We start from the raw sequence: 15,070 nt of genomic DNA, 5'->3' as shown, positions 1-15,070 counted from the left end.
ACCCTTCCGGCCATCTTTTATTGCATATCCCCCCCATCACACTGTTCCTGTGATGAAACAAAGCAGTGGCAACATCATGCTGTGGGAATTCTTTTTTTTGTACAGAAAAAAGTTGGAAAAAAACCAAAACAAAACTTTTAAAAGCTGTCAAGATTTGAAACTGGGAGAAAAGTTGACATTACAAAACAGGCATCTTAGCCAGTGGCGATTTCTCATGGAATACTAGGGAGGCTAAACCTCCCGGTAAATTTCACAGAATACTTGGTCAAATACATAATGTTAAACTTCATAATGGTTTAATGTATCTTAACATTTGTTAATAACTGACGTTTGGATTGAATTAACTCCATTGAGCCTCCCCTGTTTCAGAGAGCAGTAGCCACTGATCTTAATATGCATGTCTCAATAAATATACTCCAAGATGTGAAGTAGTTTTTAATGTTTGAACTTTTGCCTTGTATGTTTTTTTTTTTTTTAAACTTAGAAATGACTAAAGTGTGACTTGCTAATTTGACCAGCCCCCCTTTTGCTGTCTGTGCCTCTATCGTCTCTCATCTCTCTGCCTTCTGTGGCGCATGATGTCCTGCAGATGGATTATAATGTTATGTAATAAGGCAGTAAGGAATAGGCTATTTGTTTTGGCCTCGGAACAGGACTATCAGCTTTACTTGGCGGCGGTGGATATACGAGCACTGCCTAACACCGGAAGGCTGATCTCCCACTGTTAGGTTTCCATTTTTTTGCCATTTAAGTAGTTTTTTGCTTCTCTTAATCTACACCTTTATATTTATCAGTATTTTTCTTTTTCTTATCTTTTTATATTTTAACATTATAGATAGATAGTGCACCAAAAAAAAAAGCCCTAGAAAGGTGTGATGCATTTGGATAAGTCCCAGTGTTCTTTTACAGTTTGTGATCTTTTAAATATGGAAAGTAATAAGAAAATAAAGTTGCTTTTAAAAAGTCACATATTTCCAAGACCTCCCAGTCTCTTTGCAAGAAACTTTGTACCTTATTGAAACAAAAAAAAATCTGCAGGCTAAATGGTCAAAAATATTTAGACGTAAGCTCATAAGAGAACAGGTTTTCGTTTATAATTATGAATGGTTATATTGTCATAACCTAGAACTCACTTCTAACATTTTTGAAGTTCCCCTGGATAAATACGGGAAAACCTAGAGATGAATGGGCAAAAATCTTCATGATATTCTATAGAAATCTACGGAAGAGGAATAGGGCCATTAAAAAAAGAAACCGGCAACAAAGATGGCCATTCAAGAAAAAAAAAAAGTTCTTCCTTTATTCTTGAAACTAAAAGTCAAGTCCCTTAGGAGTTTATTGCCAAAGCCCAGCATTAATATTTTGGTAAGTTAGAATACAAAAAAAATTGTCATAATTCTATTAGAATAATTCAGAGATTGAAGCCTTTTTTGTTTTGTTGATTAGCTGTTTTTTTTTGAATGGCTGTAATTCTCGTCTGAAAAAAAAATAAATGAACATTTTCACAGTTGTCAACTAGGGCTGCAACTAATGATGATATTGCAAATTGATTAATCTGTTGATTATTTTTTGATAAATCAATTAATATTCGGACAATAAAAGTGTCCTTAAAGAAGATTTTTTTTTACAAAAGTAAACCAAGTGAAACTAACACTTTTCCAATTGAGGAGTTCTGGATAGAGCATATTGACAGACAAAAACATTTTTTGATCTTAAATGCATAATGTAAATATGTTTTTTTTTTTTTAAATAATTTTGATATAATTACTGCTCTAATTGGGTCGCTCTGTCAACTGAATCAATTACTAAATTAGTTGACGATTATTTGAAAAATCGATTAATCAAGATTATTCTGATTAATTGCTTCAGCCCATCCATCCATCCATCCATCCATCCATCTTCTGCCACTTATCCGGGGTCGGGTTGCGGGGATAGCAGCTTCAGTAGGGAGGCCCAGACGTCCCTCTCCCCAGCCTCCTGCTTCAGCCCTAATTTGTTTATCCTCTCTTGCATCACATAAAAAAGCACAACTGCTAATTCTGACAATATAATCAGTATAATAGTACATTTATCATGATAATAGTATATAATGGCATATAGGTAGGCCTCTGGTTGCTCTCTTAAATATTGTACTACTAAAGTTTACCTCTAAGCAGGCTATTGGGAAATTGCTTTAACCGAAATCTGCACCTCTATGCAGAATGTGATTGATTCATCTTTATGCTGAGGACAGTGGGTTTTTTCTTTTTTGCTTTCATGCCAACATGCAGGATGATGTTTTGACATCCTGCATGTTTATATATCTGATGTGTGCAATGAAATCGTAATATTCGTGCAAAATTTTTCTGCAGTTCAGTCATGCATTTATTCTCTAACTAACAAGCATCTTAGATCTAAATCTGCAGCTTATGAATTTTGGAATTCAGAACCCTGAATAGTTACTTCAAATCCCGAAACCAGTAAAATGTAACGAAAGAATTCACTGTTTATTAATTAGCTGACAAAAAGAAAAGATTACGTGACCCATTTTTTATCCAAAAAAGAAACAATACCATGCTAACTCTGCATTACTTTGCAGAACTATGTTGTGTGGTTTGCAGAAGGAGTTATGAGAACCACCCCTCTGTGTTGTTGAAGTTAATGATTTTGAGCAGGATCAGTCAACGCCCTTCTCTTTAGTGGAGCTCCCTCCCAGGCTCCTGGCAGGTGCTGTGCTGTTCCTGAACACATCTGTAAGCACCGCGCTTTGTTTGGGCGCCTCCCTTTTTTGAACAGTACATCTCTAGCAAACAGGTCATATAAGTACTCTATAAGGTCACAGTCTTCCCAACGGCAATGGGAAAAAACAAGATAAACATTGTGACATTTAACCCTTTGGTTTGACAGGAATAAAAAGGCTCTTTTAAATATTATTCTTCATAAAATAAATTATTGTTATCTTTATTGATCTTAAATGTTATTACCTGAAATCTTCTTCGTTCGGTTTTCTGATTTTCTAACGCTTTTATTGTCTGGTTCACTGTTTTTATTTTCCATCTCTGCATCCAAGCATAGCAGTTAAAAAAAAAACTGTCAGCAAATCTAATTCTGATTATTTTTTATTGTTGTTTAAAGTCACTTGTAATAGAACTGATTCACTGTCTCAAAAATAAGTGGTTTTATAGATTACTTAGTATTATTGGTTTGTTTTAATGAAGGTTATTTCTAAATTCATTAAATGGAAATCAAAGATTTTGACTTATTTTTTATGATGTGTGTAAAGTTGTAGGTAAATCATTTGAATATTTGCATCTTCAGCCTGTGGAAAAAGTACGATTTTTGTAAAAGATTTCAACACCAGAACAAGAAAAAAAAAAGTAAATAAGACATTATGAATGATAGATAAGGTTCAAGGGCATCTTTAAGGCTGGGAAAGAAAACATGCCAAATTGGTATTAATCCAAATATAACTTAAAATACAAAATAAAATCAGTGAAAATTATGAAAAAAATAATGTTAAACAACTTTGGAGGGTTGGAAAAAAATAATAAAACAAAAGCTAATCATGAAACTGAAGCACCCAAACTATTTTAGAGATTGAGGTGAATCAAACCAATTTTTTTCCCAGGTTCTTTGAAGAGGGAAGAATATTTAGCAGCTAACATCGTTAAAAGAGACGTCGGGAGAGGACATGGCGCAGAGCCGGCCAACTGGACTTAATGGAGTAAAAGGACAGCTTTGTCTGGCAGTGGTTTAAGACATTAGGAAGAATTCAAACATGCTGCAGATGGATGGGTCATTCCCTTCTCATTAATGAGAGGAAGCCCTGCTGATAGGATCTATTTCCCTCTAAATTCGCTCATCTTAGTTTTAATATTTGTGGTTTGAGGACATCATCTGTGGTCTGCGTTGTTTGTTGTTGGTTGTGGAGCTCTGGTTGTTCCAAACAGGAAGGTGGTTCCATGAGGGTATGCAGGCAGGACACGACGTAAAGCTTTAATGATCATAGTGGTGGTGTACTTTACAGCAAGTAAACAAGTTTCAGATGACACCAGGAAGTTCTGTTATTACTTTATAATTAAACGTGCACTCTTTAATTAAGTTGAGTATTTTTTATTTATTTTTTTGCAGGTTATTGACTCCCTGGGTGTCATGATCTACAAAGCTCTGGATTATGGCCTCAAAGAGAACGAAGAGCGAGAGCTCAGCCCCCCATTGGAGCGACTCATCGACATGATGACCAACATGGAGGAGACGGAGAGCGACCCTTGTCCTGACGAGGGCTACGAGGCCACGGAGGAGGAGGACGAGTGCGAAGAAGAGGATGGGGATGAAGAACTCATCTCGGATACCTCTGCCAGCGCAGTGAGCAGCATCAAGAGTTACAGAGACATCCTCTTGGTGAGTATCAATGGCGTTTTGGTTTATAAAAGAAAAAACAGCCTCATAGCTACTGAATAGCCACTAAAGAGCTGATATCTCCTTTAACTTCTGAAAAAAGTTAAGAAATTGTTTTTGTTAATTAATGCAAAGATCTTGAAATGTTTCTGATAGAGCTGCAACTAATGATCATTTTAAAAATGGATTCATCTGTTAATTGATTTTTTTCAATTAATCGATTGATAATCAATAGGATATGAAAAGGTTCCTTAAAGATTTTTTTTTACAGAATTAAACCAAGTGAAACCAAGACTTTTCCACTTAAGGAGTTCTAGATAGAGCATATTTACAGAAAATTAAAATAAGGACTGCTCTGAGTCGCTCTGTCAGCTAAAGGCTTGTTTTAGAGTCCCTATACTCCAGTTAATGATTAATCGATTACTAAATCAGCTGACGATTATTTCAATAACCCATTAATCACAATTAATCTCATTTATTTAATCAATTACTTAAGCCTTAGTTGCTGACATGTCAGCCATGTTGTGAGCTGATATTAGAGTTTTCTTCTATTTTTAGCATCTGTTGGCTGATTCATTAGTGCTTTTAGCGGCCATGCCTTGATATGACGTGAAGCGCATGCATTTCCACTCCCTCTGTTTGCTATACGGCGCTAATGTTTTGTTTGATTTGTTAAAAGCAATGCTTTTTTGTTTTACAGAAACCTGTGTGAAATCTGATATGAATATGTCATTTTTTTTATTCAAATGGAGGAAAAAAACATAAAGACTTTAAGAATTGACCCCCCAACCTGCAACCTTTACAATCCAAAGATCCAATTTACATTCAGTCCAGCTAATAAAACTCATTTAGAGCCACAAACGTTACCTGACATTTTTTAAAGAGAGAGAAAGATAGCTTATATTTAACAAATATCTACCAAAGATTTATTTTTTACATAAAGAATCACTTTGCCACTCCAAATTTTAGTTTTTTTAAAGAAGAAAAGAAAACCCTACAAAATTGCTAAAATCTTTGGAAAATATGTTTAAAAAAAGGTTTTTCCTACTTAAAGAAGATCAACTAATATATTTCTGTTATATTTAGAGTGAATTTATTTAGGAAATTTAACACAATTAGTAAAAGGAGAACATACTAACCAGCACTCTAACTAGCATTTGTTAGTATATCTATTTTTCCAAAGATTAGCTGCACTTCATCATTTTTATCCAAACTGATGAAGATCTATTTTCAAATGTCTAAATAGCCACTTACGGCTCCAGAGCCAAAGGTTGCAAACCCCTGATTTAGCCTCATGTCAGTAATTGGTATCGGCCTTAAAAATCCTGTATCGGTTGATCTCCAGTTCCCGTATAGCTGCCAACCTGACAGACTGATCTGATGCAAGCATCAATGTTTAGCCTTAGAACAGCTTCTGTTCATCGGTATCGATGGATACCTATGTCCTTCTTCTAAAATTAGCCTGACGGTTTATTGTTGGGCTTTTGTCATGGATTTGTATTTATTAATAGCAGACTGAAGGTGGCACACCTAATCCCTATTCAGCAAAACGAGGTAGACACGCTGCTTCTATAAAAAACAAAAACCTTTAGTAAATATTTTCCATATAACTGCCTAAATGTGTTTATATTTTATGTCAGAGCTGTGAGCCGAGCGAAGCAGTAACATGTCATTAACCCCCCAGGTGTAAACGCATTCCCCTGCTGGTGGACATCACACTAAGGAGCCCAAGTGGCTGCTGGGTGTAAGATGCTGATAAAGCTATATTTACACACTGTTGTTTGTGGCATAAGCAGAAAATGGGTTCTTTTTATTTAACAGATTCAAATATAGAACTTGTAAAATGGTTGTAATTATTCCTTGGATGTTGTTTCTGTGATTTGGTTTTCTTACCCAGTTCCTTTAAATTAGACTGCATCCTTTTGGGATGTTTTTGGTTTTCCTTTTTTGTTGCTTTCATTATTCGAGTGAGCTAATGATGTCCCTAATTAGCCGCTCATAAGATGCTGATCCAATGCTTAGATTTTAGTTCCACTTAATGTTTTTTTTTTCTTTTTTAGATCTGATACATCATCTACACAGCATTAATGTGCAGATTAATGTTTTGTTTTTCTTTTTATAATAAATGAAGTTTGGGGTCAGCATATGTCATCACTGTGTGGAAAGACTGAGGCTACGTGAATGTAAATAAGCAGACGCGGTCATGCTGCCGTTGCTTTCACTCTTTGAGAATTGCTTAACCCTTAAAAACAATTTGCAGCGTCATTCCGCCACGCCCATCATACAAACCCGAAAAATATGCCATTCGTCTGGTTTGCGTCTTTGTTCACTTTGATATGGTTGGCTGACACATGCTTTTCCCTGGCATTCGGCTTTTGTTTTAGCAGTGCAATCACGCAAATACCTGAGAGGACAGGGCCTTAAATGGAGAACAGAAAAAGTTAGTCAGTGATCGGTTCTCTGACTGGATCATCAGGTTCAGAGTCTTTGTTTTCTTTTTCTCAGTTTTGTGGTTTTAGTGATGTTGGCAGCTTGTTGGAGAGGAAAATGTTGTCCTGTCCAACTTTAACCTTTTATTTTCCATTATTCTTGATGAATCAGACACCTAATCGTTTGATTTGCTCTAACTTTAAAAACTTTTTGCAAAAAATTTTATGCATAAATGAGCTCGATCTTATTATTAACTAATTTCCTAGCTTCTCCTTAACTTAGTGAATGTTAAAGAGTCTGTTTATGTTACAGTGCTTTGAAACTCATGCTGATGGGAAGGAAACAAATCTACAAAAATGAAATAAAATAAATATCACTGATCTATTACTGACTACATAGAAAAACAATGAGATACTTCATAGTAAAAAAGATCCAGTGTTACTTATTGATGTATTCCTAATGATAATAATGCATTATTTTGTATTGCTAAGAGTTAAATACATGGGAAAGCACCACAAGCCAAACTGCTGATCTCTGTAGTCAAAATAAATCAAAACACTGAAAATACTTGCATGAGACAAGATTAATTGTCTACAGATCTATCTAATGATATGCAAGGCTATTTGATCACTTCATGAGCTCTATTAAATGTCCTCTTACTTCTGCAGATATGTTCATCCCACCTTCCAAGCCCATCCGATGCTCCAAACCACTACCAGGCGGTTTGCCGCGCGCTTTATGCAGAGACCAGGGAGCTGCACACTTTTCTGGAGAAGATAAAAAGTGCCAAGGAGGTAAGAAAGATTTGGGACCCCACCAGACAAGGACACAAGATTCCTCTAACAGATATAAAACATTAAGAGCTAAGAAAGGATGGTTTCCTCAAAGACCTTGTTTATCTTTACAGAGTGAGGTATTTTTCCCTTATCATGAGTTTAAAATAAGCTTTCTAATTCCAAAGTGTGAAGGCCCAAAAAAAAAAAACCCAGCAAAGTTTCTAAAGATAAGAGATCTTTGAGAAAGTACCTAACAATTTTTATCAACTGGAGTTGACTATTCTGGAAACAATGCAGTTAAAAAAAAAAAAAAATCCAGAACAACAATGACTGAAATTGTTGTTTGTCCAGCTGAGGGTTCGCTGTGACTTCATTCTGCCCTAATGTGATGTGATGTGATGTGATGTGATGTGATGTGATGTGGCGTCCTGTCTCTAGTGTCAGTCGGTCAGATCTGGTTAGAAACGGACAATATGGACAAAAATATGGACAAAAATGACTAAACTAAAAATAATAATGGCTTCATCAAACAGAAGAAGATAATGAGCAATGTTTAAAATAAAATACCAGATATATTTCTCATTCTTTTACCGATCATTTTCCATTAACCATTTTGTTGACATTTTTTGGCTCCATCCAAGGGAATCTTACCTCTTTACCGTTTTAATGCTTTCTTTAGCTTGTTGTTTTTCCCCTTTTAAATTATCAGATGATCCAGAAAGAAATGGAAGTTTACATTTGTTTGTAGTGTAAGGAGTGATAAACTAAAGATTTTCCATTAATGAAAGTTGAAGATACAATATTTACATTTTAGCAGGAATCAATACAAAAACATATATGTTCAGGGTTCATCAACCACCTAAAAATATTAGAAAATATTGATTATAATTTTTTGATTCCCAGGTCTGGAATAGTTTGGAACATTTTTTTTTCTCCAGAATTCATTCTCTGGGCAAATTAAATCAGTGATCTGTTTTCTAGCAGAATCTTTACTAACTGTGGATTTTATTTGCATTTATTTGAAAAACTATGTTTTAACTGCTGGATGGTGATTGTAAAAGGTTTGTTATGATAAGATAAGAAAGTCAAAGAAGTCGGTGCTTAAAACTCTGAACCTGAGATTATTTCTTTATGACTTAAAGGGACATAAAAAAAAAAATGCTTTAAACTTTGATAAAAAAAAAGAAAGAAAATCACATCCAAAAATGATTCCAACATGTAGTCAGACTCTAAAAAGACAGCATGTCAATAAATGTTTTTAACCACTGAGATCTGGGAAAAAGCTGAGAGGAGCTCGTCCAGCAGACTCAGGAAAGGCAGATTAAACGTCGTCATTAAAGATGATTTGATTATTTTATTTCCTCTGGTGTTGACTCAGACTGAGAGAGGGTTATCAACACGATCATGTGAGACAACCCTCACCAGTTACACAACAAGAACAGGTCATTTGCCCATGACTTTAACATATCTGTTGTTTTTTTCCAACTTTTTTTTTATGGACCAGAACCTCCGAAAGATGGAACGTGAGACTCATGATGAGCCTGAGAGAGACCTTAACGAGCTGCAGAACGCTGACTGGGTAACCTTAGACCCTGTATGCTGGTAGATTTAAACCCAGACCATGTAAATACAAAAACCGCTGAGTAACTTTAAATTAATTCCACACAGGCCCGGTTTTGGGTGCAGGTGATGCGTGATCTGAGAACCGGTGTAAAGTTAAAGAAGGTCCAGGAACGGCAGTACAACCCGCTGCCCATAGAGTACCAGCTGACGCCGTACGAAATGCTGATGGACGACATTCGCTCCAAACGCTACAAGCTGAGAAAAGTCATGGTAAGGGCTTTTCTCTTCCAGCACCTTCTGTTTTTACAGACAGAACAACTTTATGATTTGAGCATCTTTGGTTTATTTTCATAAAACTGATTTTGTTCCAGGTGAATGGAGACATCCCCCCACGGTTAAAGAAGAGCGCACATGAGATCATTCTTGAATTCATCAGATCACGGCCTCCTCTTAACCCCGTAAATATACTCTAATAACTGTTTTCAGCAAATAGCAGTTGCAGAAACCTTTAGATCTACTTGTACAAATGCTAACGGCGTCTATGTGGCTTCAAAATTAGTTTATACAGCAGCATGATCTCATATGGAAAAGGAATCCAAGTACATGTGATAAGAGGGGAAATAGCCTTTTATAAATTCTTATATAAGGCCCCTCCTGAACACTGAGGGATTCATGATGCTGTTGTCCTGTTTTATGTACTAAAAACATATGTAGGTAAAGGATTTTCAAAGCTCACGGCATCAGGAATGTTTAGAATATTATTATTTTTGCCTCCTAACAAGCTAAAACTGAATTGTTTCAGCAGACAAAGAGGCAACATTCATCCAGAAGGAAGCTTTTACTGCTCTGGACCTAAATATTGTAAAAATCTGATGGTTAAGGCTAAGGGGAAGTGTGTGTATTGCTTGCAGCATTGATTTAATGCTCAATAATTTATAATTTTCATGTTACTGGATGAATTAGTGCAGTAAAAAAGTCATATTTTGTTGAAAAATTCTATTTTTTTTTTGTTTCTGACCTCTGCTGCTGTTGCAGGTTTCTGCTCGTAAGCTCAAGCCCCATCCTCCGCGTCCTCAGAGCCTCCATGAGCGACTATTGGAGGATATCAAGGCTGAGAGGAAGCTCCGGCCAGTTTCACCCGATATGATTCGCAGGAACCGCCTAGGTGAGGCACACAATCACGGATATGATGTTTGCAGCTTAGTATGCAAGTATAATTGATCAACTCGCTGAGAGGAAGATATTTTTAGGAACTTTGGTAACTTTGTGCATGACTGCTAGCAAATATGATCTTAATCAGTCTGACAAAACTAAGATGTTTATTTATCCAGTCGGTGAGACAAGGTAAATGTTTTTTCCAGATGGTCATGAGATCAGTTAGAAAATTAAATCTAGAAAAACGAGTTTGGAAAACTCATTTTTACCTGGATCACAGATTTTACCTTAAAATGATCAGATTTTATTTACAAAACCAAACGGGTCCTGCATATTACGAGTCAGTTTTCCTCTTAGTAGCTGTCGACTCCACTGTTCATTTTAACATTTTCTTCTTCTTCTGTTTTCGTTTCTTTTTTTCCTTTGTTTCCCTTCAAACATGGGCATTTCTGTCAGTCATGCGACCTCTAAGCATGTCTTACAGTTTTGACTCATCAGGTAAAGACAGCCGTTGTGTTCCTATAATAACATTTGTATTCATTCCAGCCTGCTTTCTTAGAATTAGCTTTTCCCACGTTTCAATATAATGTTAGCCATCTAGCACAGTTGTATTATGACACACTAGTGTCACACACTGGATGTTCTAATAAAAGCATCTGAGGAGAAGCTGAGTCGACACAGGACAACTAAATCTGAATATGTTTGGAGGTTGTATGCAAAGAAAATCAATTTATTTTCTGGATCAGTTTGGATCTCGTTTGGAGCTTTTAATGATTTTTTTAAAATAATTTGTTTCCCAAAGTGCGGTGAAGGAATTTATTTAGCAAAAATTTACTCACAAGTTGAAATGTATGGTGGAAAAAAAGACCTGTTGTTCCCATCAACAAGCTTCCAACATATATTTTGATAATTTTTTTCCATAAATTACACATAAAGTATAATGTTCTTGAACATCAGATTCAGAATGAATCATCTGACAGAACTTTTCAAAGAAGTAAAAGTCCACAATGTTCATTCAGGCCTCAGTTGAGTAAAATCCTATGCTGTGTCTCAAACCAGAAGTTCTCAGTCAGCCGCTGAGAAAAATTTGAGCAAGGAAAGCCTGGTCACTCTAATCACCCCTCCCTGATGGATATGAGGCGATTACATAATGCTGTTGTCAGTGGCTTGCCTCACATGTAGGTGAATGGCGGATGACGGTTTTAATATGGCGTTAATCCTCACAGGAGGATCAGACTAAACCTTTGCACTGTGGCTTCCCTCATTGTCCCTCTCTGGTTTTGTGACGCTCCCCTTCACGCACATTCCTGCTGTTCCTTTAGCTATGATGCACACGACGTCTGCGCCCGAATGTGGAGCACTACGGCACCGTCCCTGTTCCCATCACCCCTTGTTCCTATCCCATAAATCGGCCTTTGATAAATGTGTCTGTCTGAGCTCCGACTGAAGACAATGTTTGCTTTATTTACCTACAGGTGCTGGGAAAAGCATCAGCACCCCTCAGGATTTGTTCCGCAGTTCAGGTAAAGCAAATGCTGCTGCTTCATTGAAGGTCCCCCCCCTACCACATTTGGTCCACTTTAAACAGATCAGAGTTCATTTAAACCCCCTTTCGGACCATTCGTGCAGGTGTGGGTAGACTTAAAAGAGCCCCAGACTCAAACAATGTGCTGAGACCCACTTTTTGAAACGGTATCAACACGCTTCCAAATGGACTCTGATTCGTTTCCCCTCTGGTCTAAATACAAACCGCATTCAACTTACTAAGCCTCCGTAGTAACGAATTTAATACCAAAATGAAACCCCATCTGATATATGTTGCTTAGCAACACTGCTGCAAGCATCCAGCTGCTCTCCTTTAGCTTGCGTGATGCATCCTCTGCCGCTTTTTGTAAAATACACATCGAAAAAAAACTCCAAATCTGCTTCGAAAGACCTGTTCTTTGTTTGTGAGTGGTTTTGTTTGCATATTTGTCGGCTTTTGCAAAGTTTGCGAAACAAAAATGCTGCATGAAGGACTCTGGATCTGTGCTATGTTCCTAGTCTTTTCTATCCAATTGGAGCAATAATAGTTGCATGCATCGCTTTGCTGTAAGTTATGGCTCACTTGCAAAAAGTGCGTTCTGAACGTGAAACAAGAAAAGAAATGGATCATTTTAATGAAGCATTTTTGACCAACAGATACGCCTGATGGTCGGAGGAAGTTGGCCTGCAGCACCCATTCTCTGGCTAGTGGGATCACAGGAACCCCTCAGAAAGCGAAGCAGCTGAGCCAGAGGAAGAGGCTCCTCAAAGCGCCCACGCTGGCTGAGCTGGACAGCTCCGAATCAGATGTGAGTTTTCTGGCTGCTTCTGATCACAACCGCACTGAAAAAGAAATTTGAACAATGATCAGCATGCTGAGCTTTCTTTGGACTCTCCATGTAAGTTGTGTAATTATCTGTTTAACAGGAGGAGCCATCAAAGAGCAGCTCCAGTAGGTCCACGTCTTTATTGGAGGACACGTCTCCTGAGGCTGTTGTAGAGAAGAAAGGTATCGACTACTGCATGGAGCGATATGGATTTACTAGCCATGCATTCCTGCTTAAATGCTTTCTTTTTTTTTTAGCACCTCCAAAGTCTCGGCCTGTTTCTGCCACCCATCAGCCAGACAAGCACCAGACTCATGAGAGGCGCCACCCTGTGGAGAAGGAGGCACCTGCCTTCGTCAGGGCTTTTGCACCGCCATCCAGACAGGCCTCCAAGTCACTGGTGAGTTGACTTCATGAGATTTTTTGCTCAGCTGTGGTTTTTATTAATGTAGACCCACCAATCAAGCTTTTTCTGCTCAGCTTTCATTCAACTTTTACTAATTTTTTTTTTTTTTTTTATGTTCTCCTTTGATTTCTGACCGGTGGATTGGTGCTTTTTGTTATTACTACGTTTGACTGGATCTTTGACAAACTGAATGGTTTTAAAGGCACTGAATTAACACACACAGAAAACAATATTATATATTGAATTAATTATATTGTGAAAAGCAGGGCATTTTTTTTTTAGTTATTAAACTGGCTTGCTTTTTATTTTTAATGATAGAAATTGTCTTGGTTGATGATTTCTCAGGCAGATCACATGATTAACTGCTCAGTTGGATAGTCTGACTTATGAAGGACAGTAAAAGGTTTCATTACTGGCCAGCAAGAGAGAGCAGAACTTTGACTGATTAGTTCCAGTTTTCTCACGGATGAGAGAAAAATAGGTTTTTTTTTTTTTTTGTGACCTTTACTGGTCAGAGAGAAAATTCCAATGGATTACCCAATGATGAGAACATTCCTAATGGTAAACTGACCTTTCAAGTGTCTAGTCAACCTGGTCGCAGTCGACATGTTGAGACCAAAAGCTGGTGTTCATTTAAATGCTGCAGCCATCGGCCTTCTCGCCTTCGATGAAGTTTATAGAAGTTAAGTTGCTCATGTACACTTTTTTTTTCGGTTAAATTTCTATAACCGTTTTTTTTTTTTTAGGTGAAATAAAACTGTTAATTCTTGTGGCTGGGTTTAACAGCAACAGTAGAAGTTGAGAATGTCAGCTGAATGTCCTCCTGTCCTGTGACTGCTGATTTGTTTACCATGAGGTCAGCGGCTGAGCTGCTCTGTCCTCAGCCGTCTGATTCCAACGAGGTGGACGCAGCGTAATTGGAACCACAGGACCGCTGCGTTGAGACGATCATTTGGGCAACATTTTTTTTTTTACAATTCCTTTTGAAAATTTTCCATCTAAAACCAAAATTAGATATTTTAAATCTCAACTTTACTTTCACTGAATGTTGTGATTAAAATTTGTAGATGCTGCCGTCTGGTTCCAAAGTTTAATGAATAAGCTCACTTCACACTGGATACACACAGCTGCTTTCTTAACCATTCTAACACAATGAGAACTTTAGGGGTAGCATGTCTGATCTGACTGTGAACTTACACTTTCTGGACCTCCATCATAGGTTTCAGCTGTACTAAAGAGGAGGAGGTCCCCCAAAGTGGGGGTCATGAGAAACCCAATTTAGGAGGGGCGCTACATGGCTTTGTGATGTGACCCTTATCACGGAGGGTCAAAATATACCATAAATGTGAATTTCTCATGAAATAAATTTCTTATTCAGTAAGTAGATGTAATATTTATATATTCCTATAATACACGATTCAAACATTAAATATATTATCAAATGTACCATTAAATCTTTAAATGATTTTAATTAAAAATAATATATATATATTTAAAATTATACTTTAAATATTGAAACGCCATTTAAAAAAATATTTATTTTAAGGTGAATATTATTACTTCACTCTAAATGTATATAATTAAGGTTTTTTTAAGGGGTCTTCCTTCGGTTACATTGTTATTTTTGGGGTCACAATCTGAAATGTTTGGGAACTAAAGCTGTGCAATTAATTGCATTTTTAATATAACAAAAGGTAATTGCTTAGTCACTAATTTTTGGTCCCATTACATTTAAGTTTTGCTACTCTCCGCCATGTTGAAAGATCAAAGTTGACCCCTTCTCAGCATTAACGTTTGTTTCCAGCTTTCCAGTGGAAATTGCAACGTGAGTGGGTGTTCAGGTGTAATTTGGATGTTTGCTTTTGGTATTTACTGTACTATAATTACGACACCACATCAAGGCAGCATTAGACTCTGAATTTAATTAATGCAGCCATTTAGGTAGCGGTAAAACACTTAAAGCAGTGGTTCCCAAAGATTTTCTTCTGGGCCCCCCTTTTGGATTACAATAA

General features: G+C 36.9%; 1 protein-coding gene across 3 annotated transcripts in view; it reads left to right on the top strand.

Annotated features, from left to right (window-relative positions):
• LOC107092483 (protein spire homolog 1-like) overlaps nt 1-15,070 on the top strand; it is a 35,594-nt gene that overhangs the window by 14,185 nt on the left and 6,339 nt on the right. For 2 of the 3 annotated variants that reach the window (XM_015386981.1, XM_015386982.1), the window contains exons 3-12: nt 4,111-4,380; nt 7,476-7,601; nt 9,088-9,162; nt 9,252-9,416; nt 9,518-9,604; nt 10,182-10,311; nt 11,777-11,824; nt 12,483-12,634; nt 12,753-12,834; nt 12,910-13,052. In XM_015386981.1, the coding sequence (XP_015242467.1) occupies nt 4,111-4,380; nt 7,476-7,601; nt 9,088-9,162; nt 9,252-9,416; nt 9,518-9,604; nt 10,182-10,311; nt 11,777-11,824; nt 12,483-12,634; nt 12,753-12,834; nt 12,910-13,052 (1,278 nt within the window). The remainder of the gene's footprint in view (nt 1-4,110; nt 4,381-7,475; nt 7,602-9,087; nt 9,163-9,251; nt 9,417-9,517; nt 9,605-10,181; nt 10,312-11,776; nt 11,825-12,482; nt 12,635-12,752; nt 12,835-12,909; nt 13,053-15,070) is intronic. The other variant, XM_015386983.1, reaches the window with a different exon arrangement.

Source organism: Cyprinodon variegatus, unplaced genomic scaffold (genome assembly GCF_000732505.1).
Source record: "Cyprinodon variegatus isolate N-32 unplaced genomic scaffold, C_variegatus-1.0 Scaffold382, whole genome shotgun sequence".
Lineage (NCBI taxonomy): Eukaryota > Metazoa > Chordata > Actinopteri > Cyprinodontiformes > Cyprinodontidae > Cyprinodon > Cyprinodon variegatus.
The sequence above is the reverse complement of the archived record's forward strand: the minus strand, read 5'-3'. Positions and strand labels throughout refer to the sequence as shown.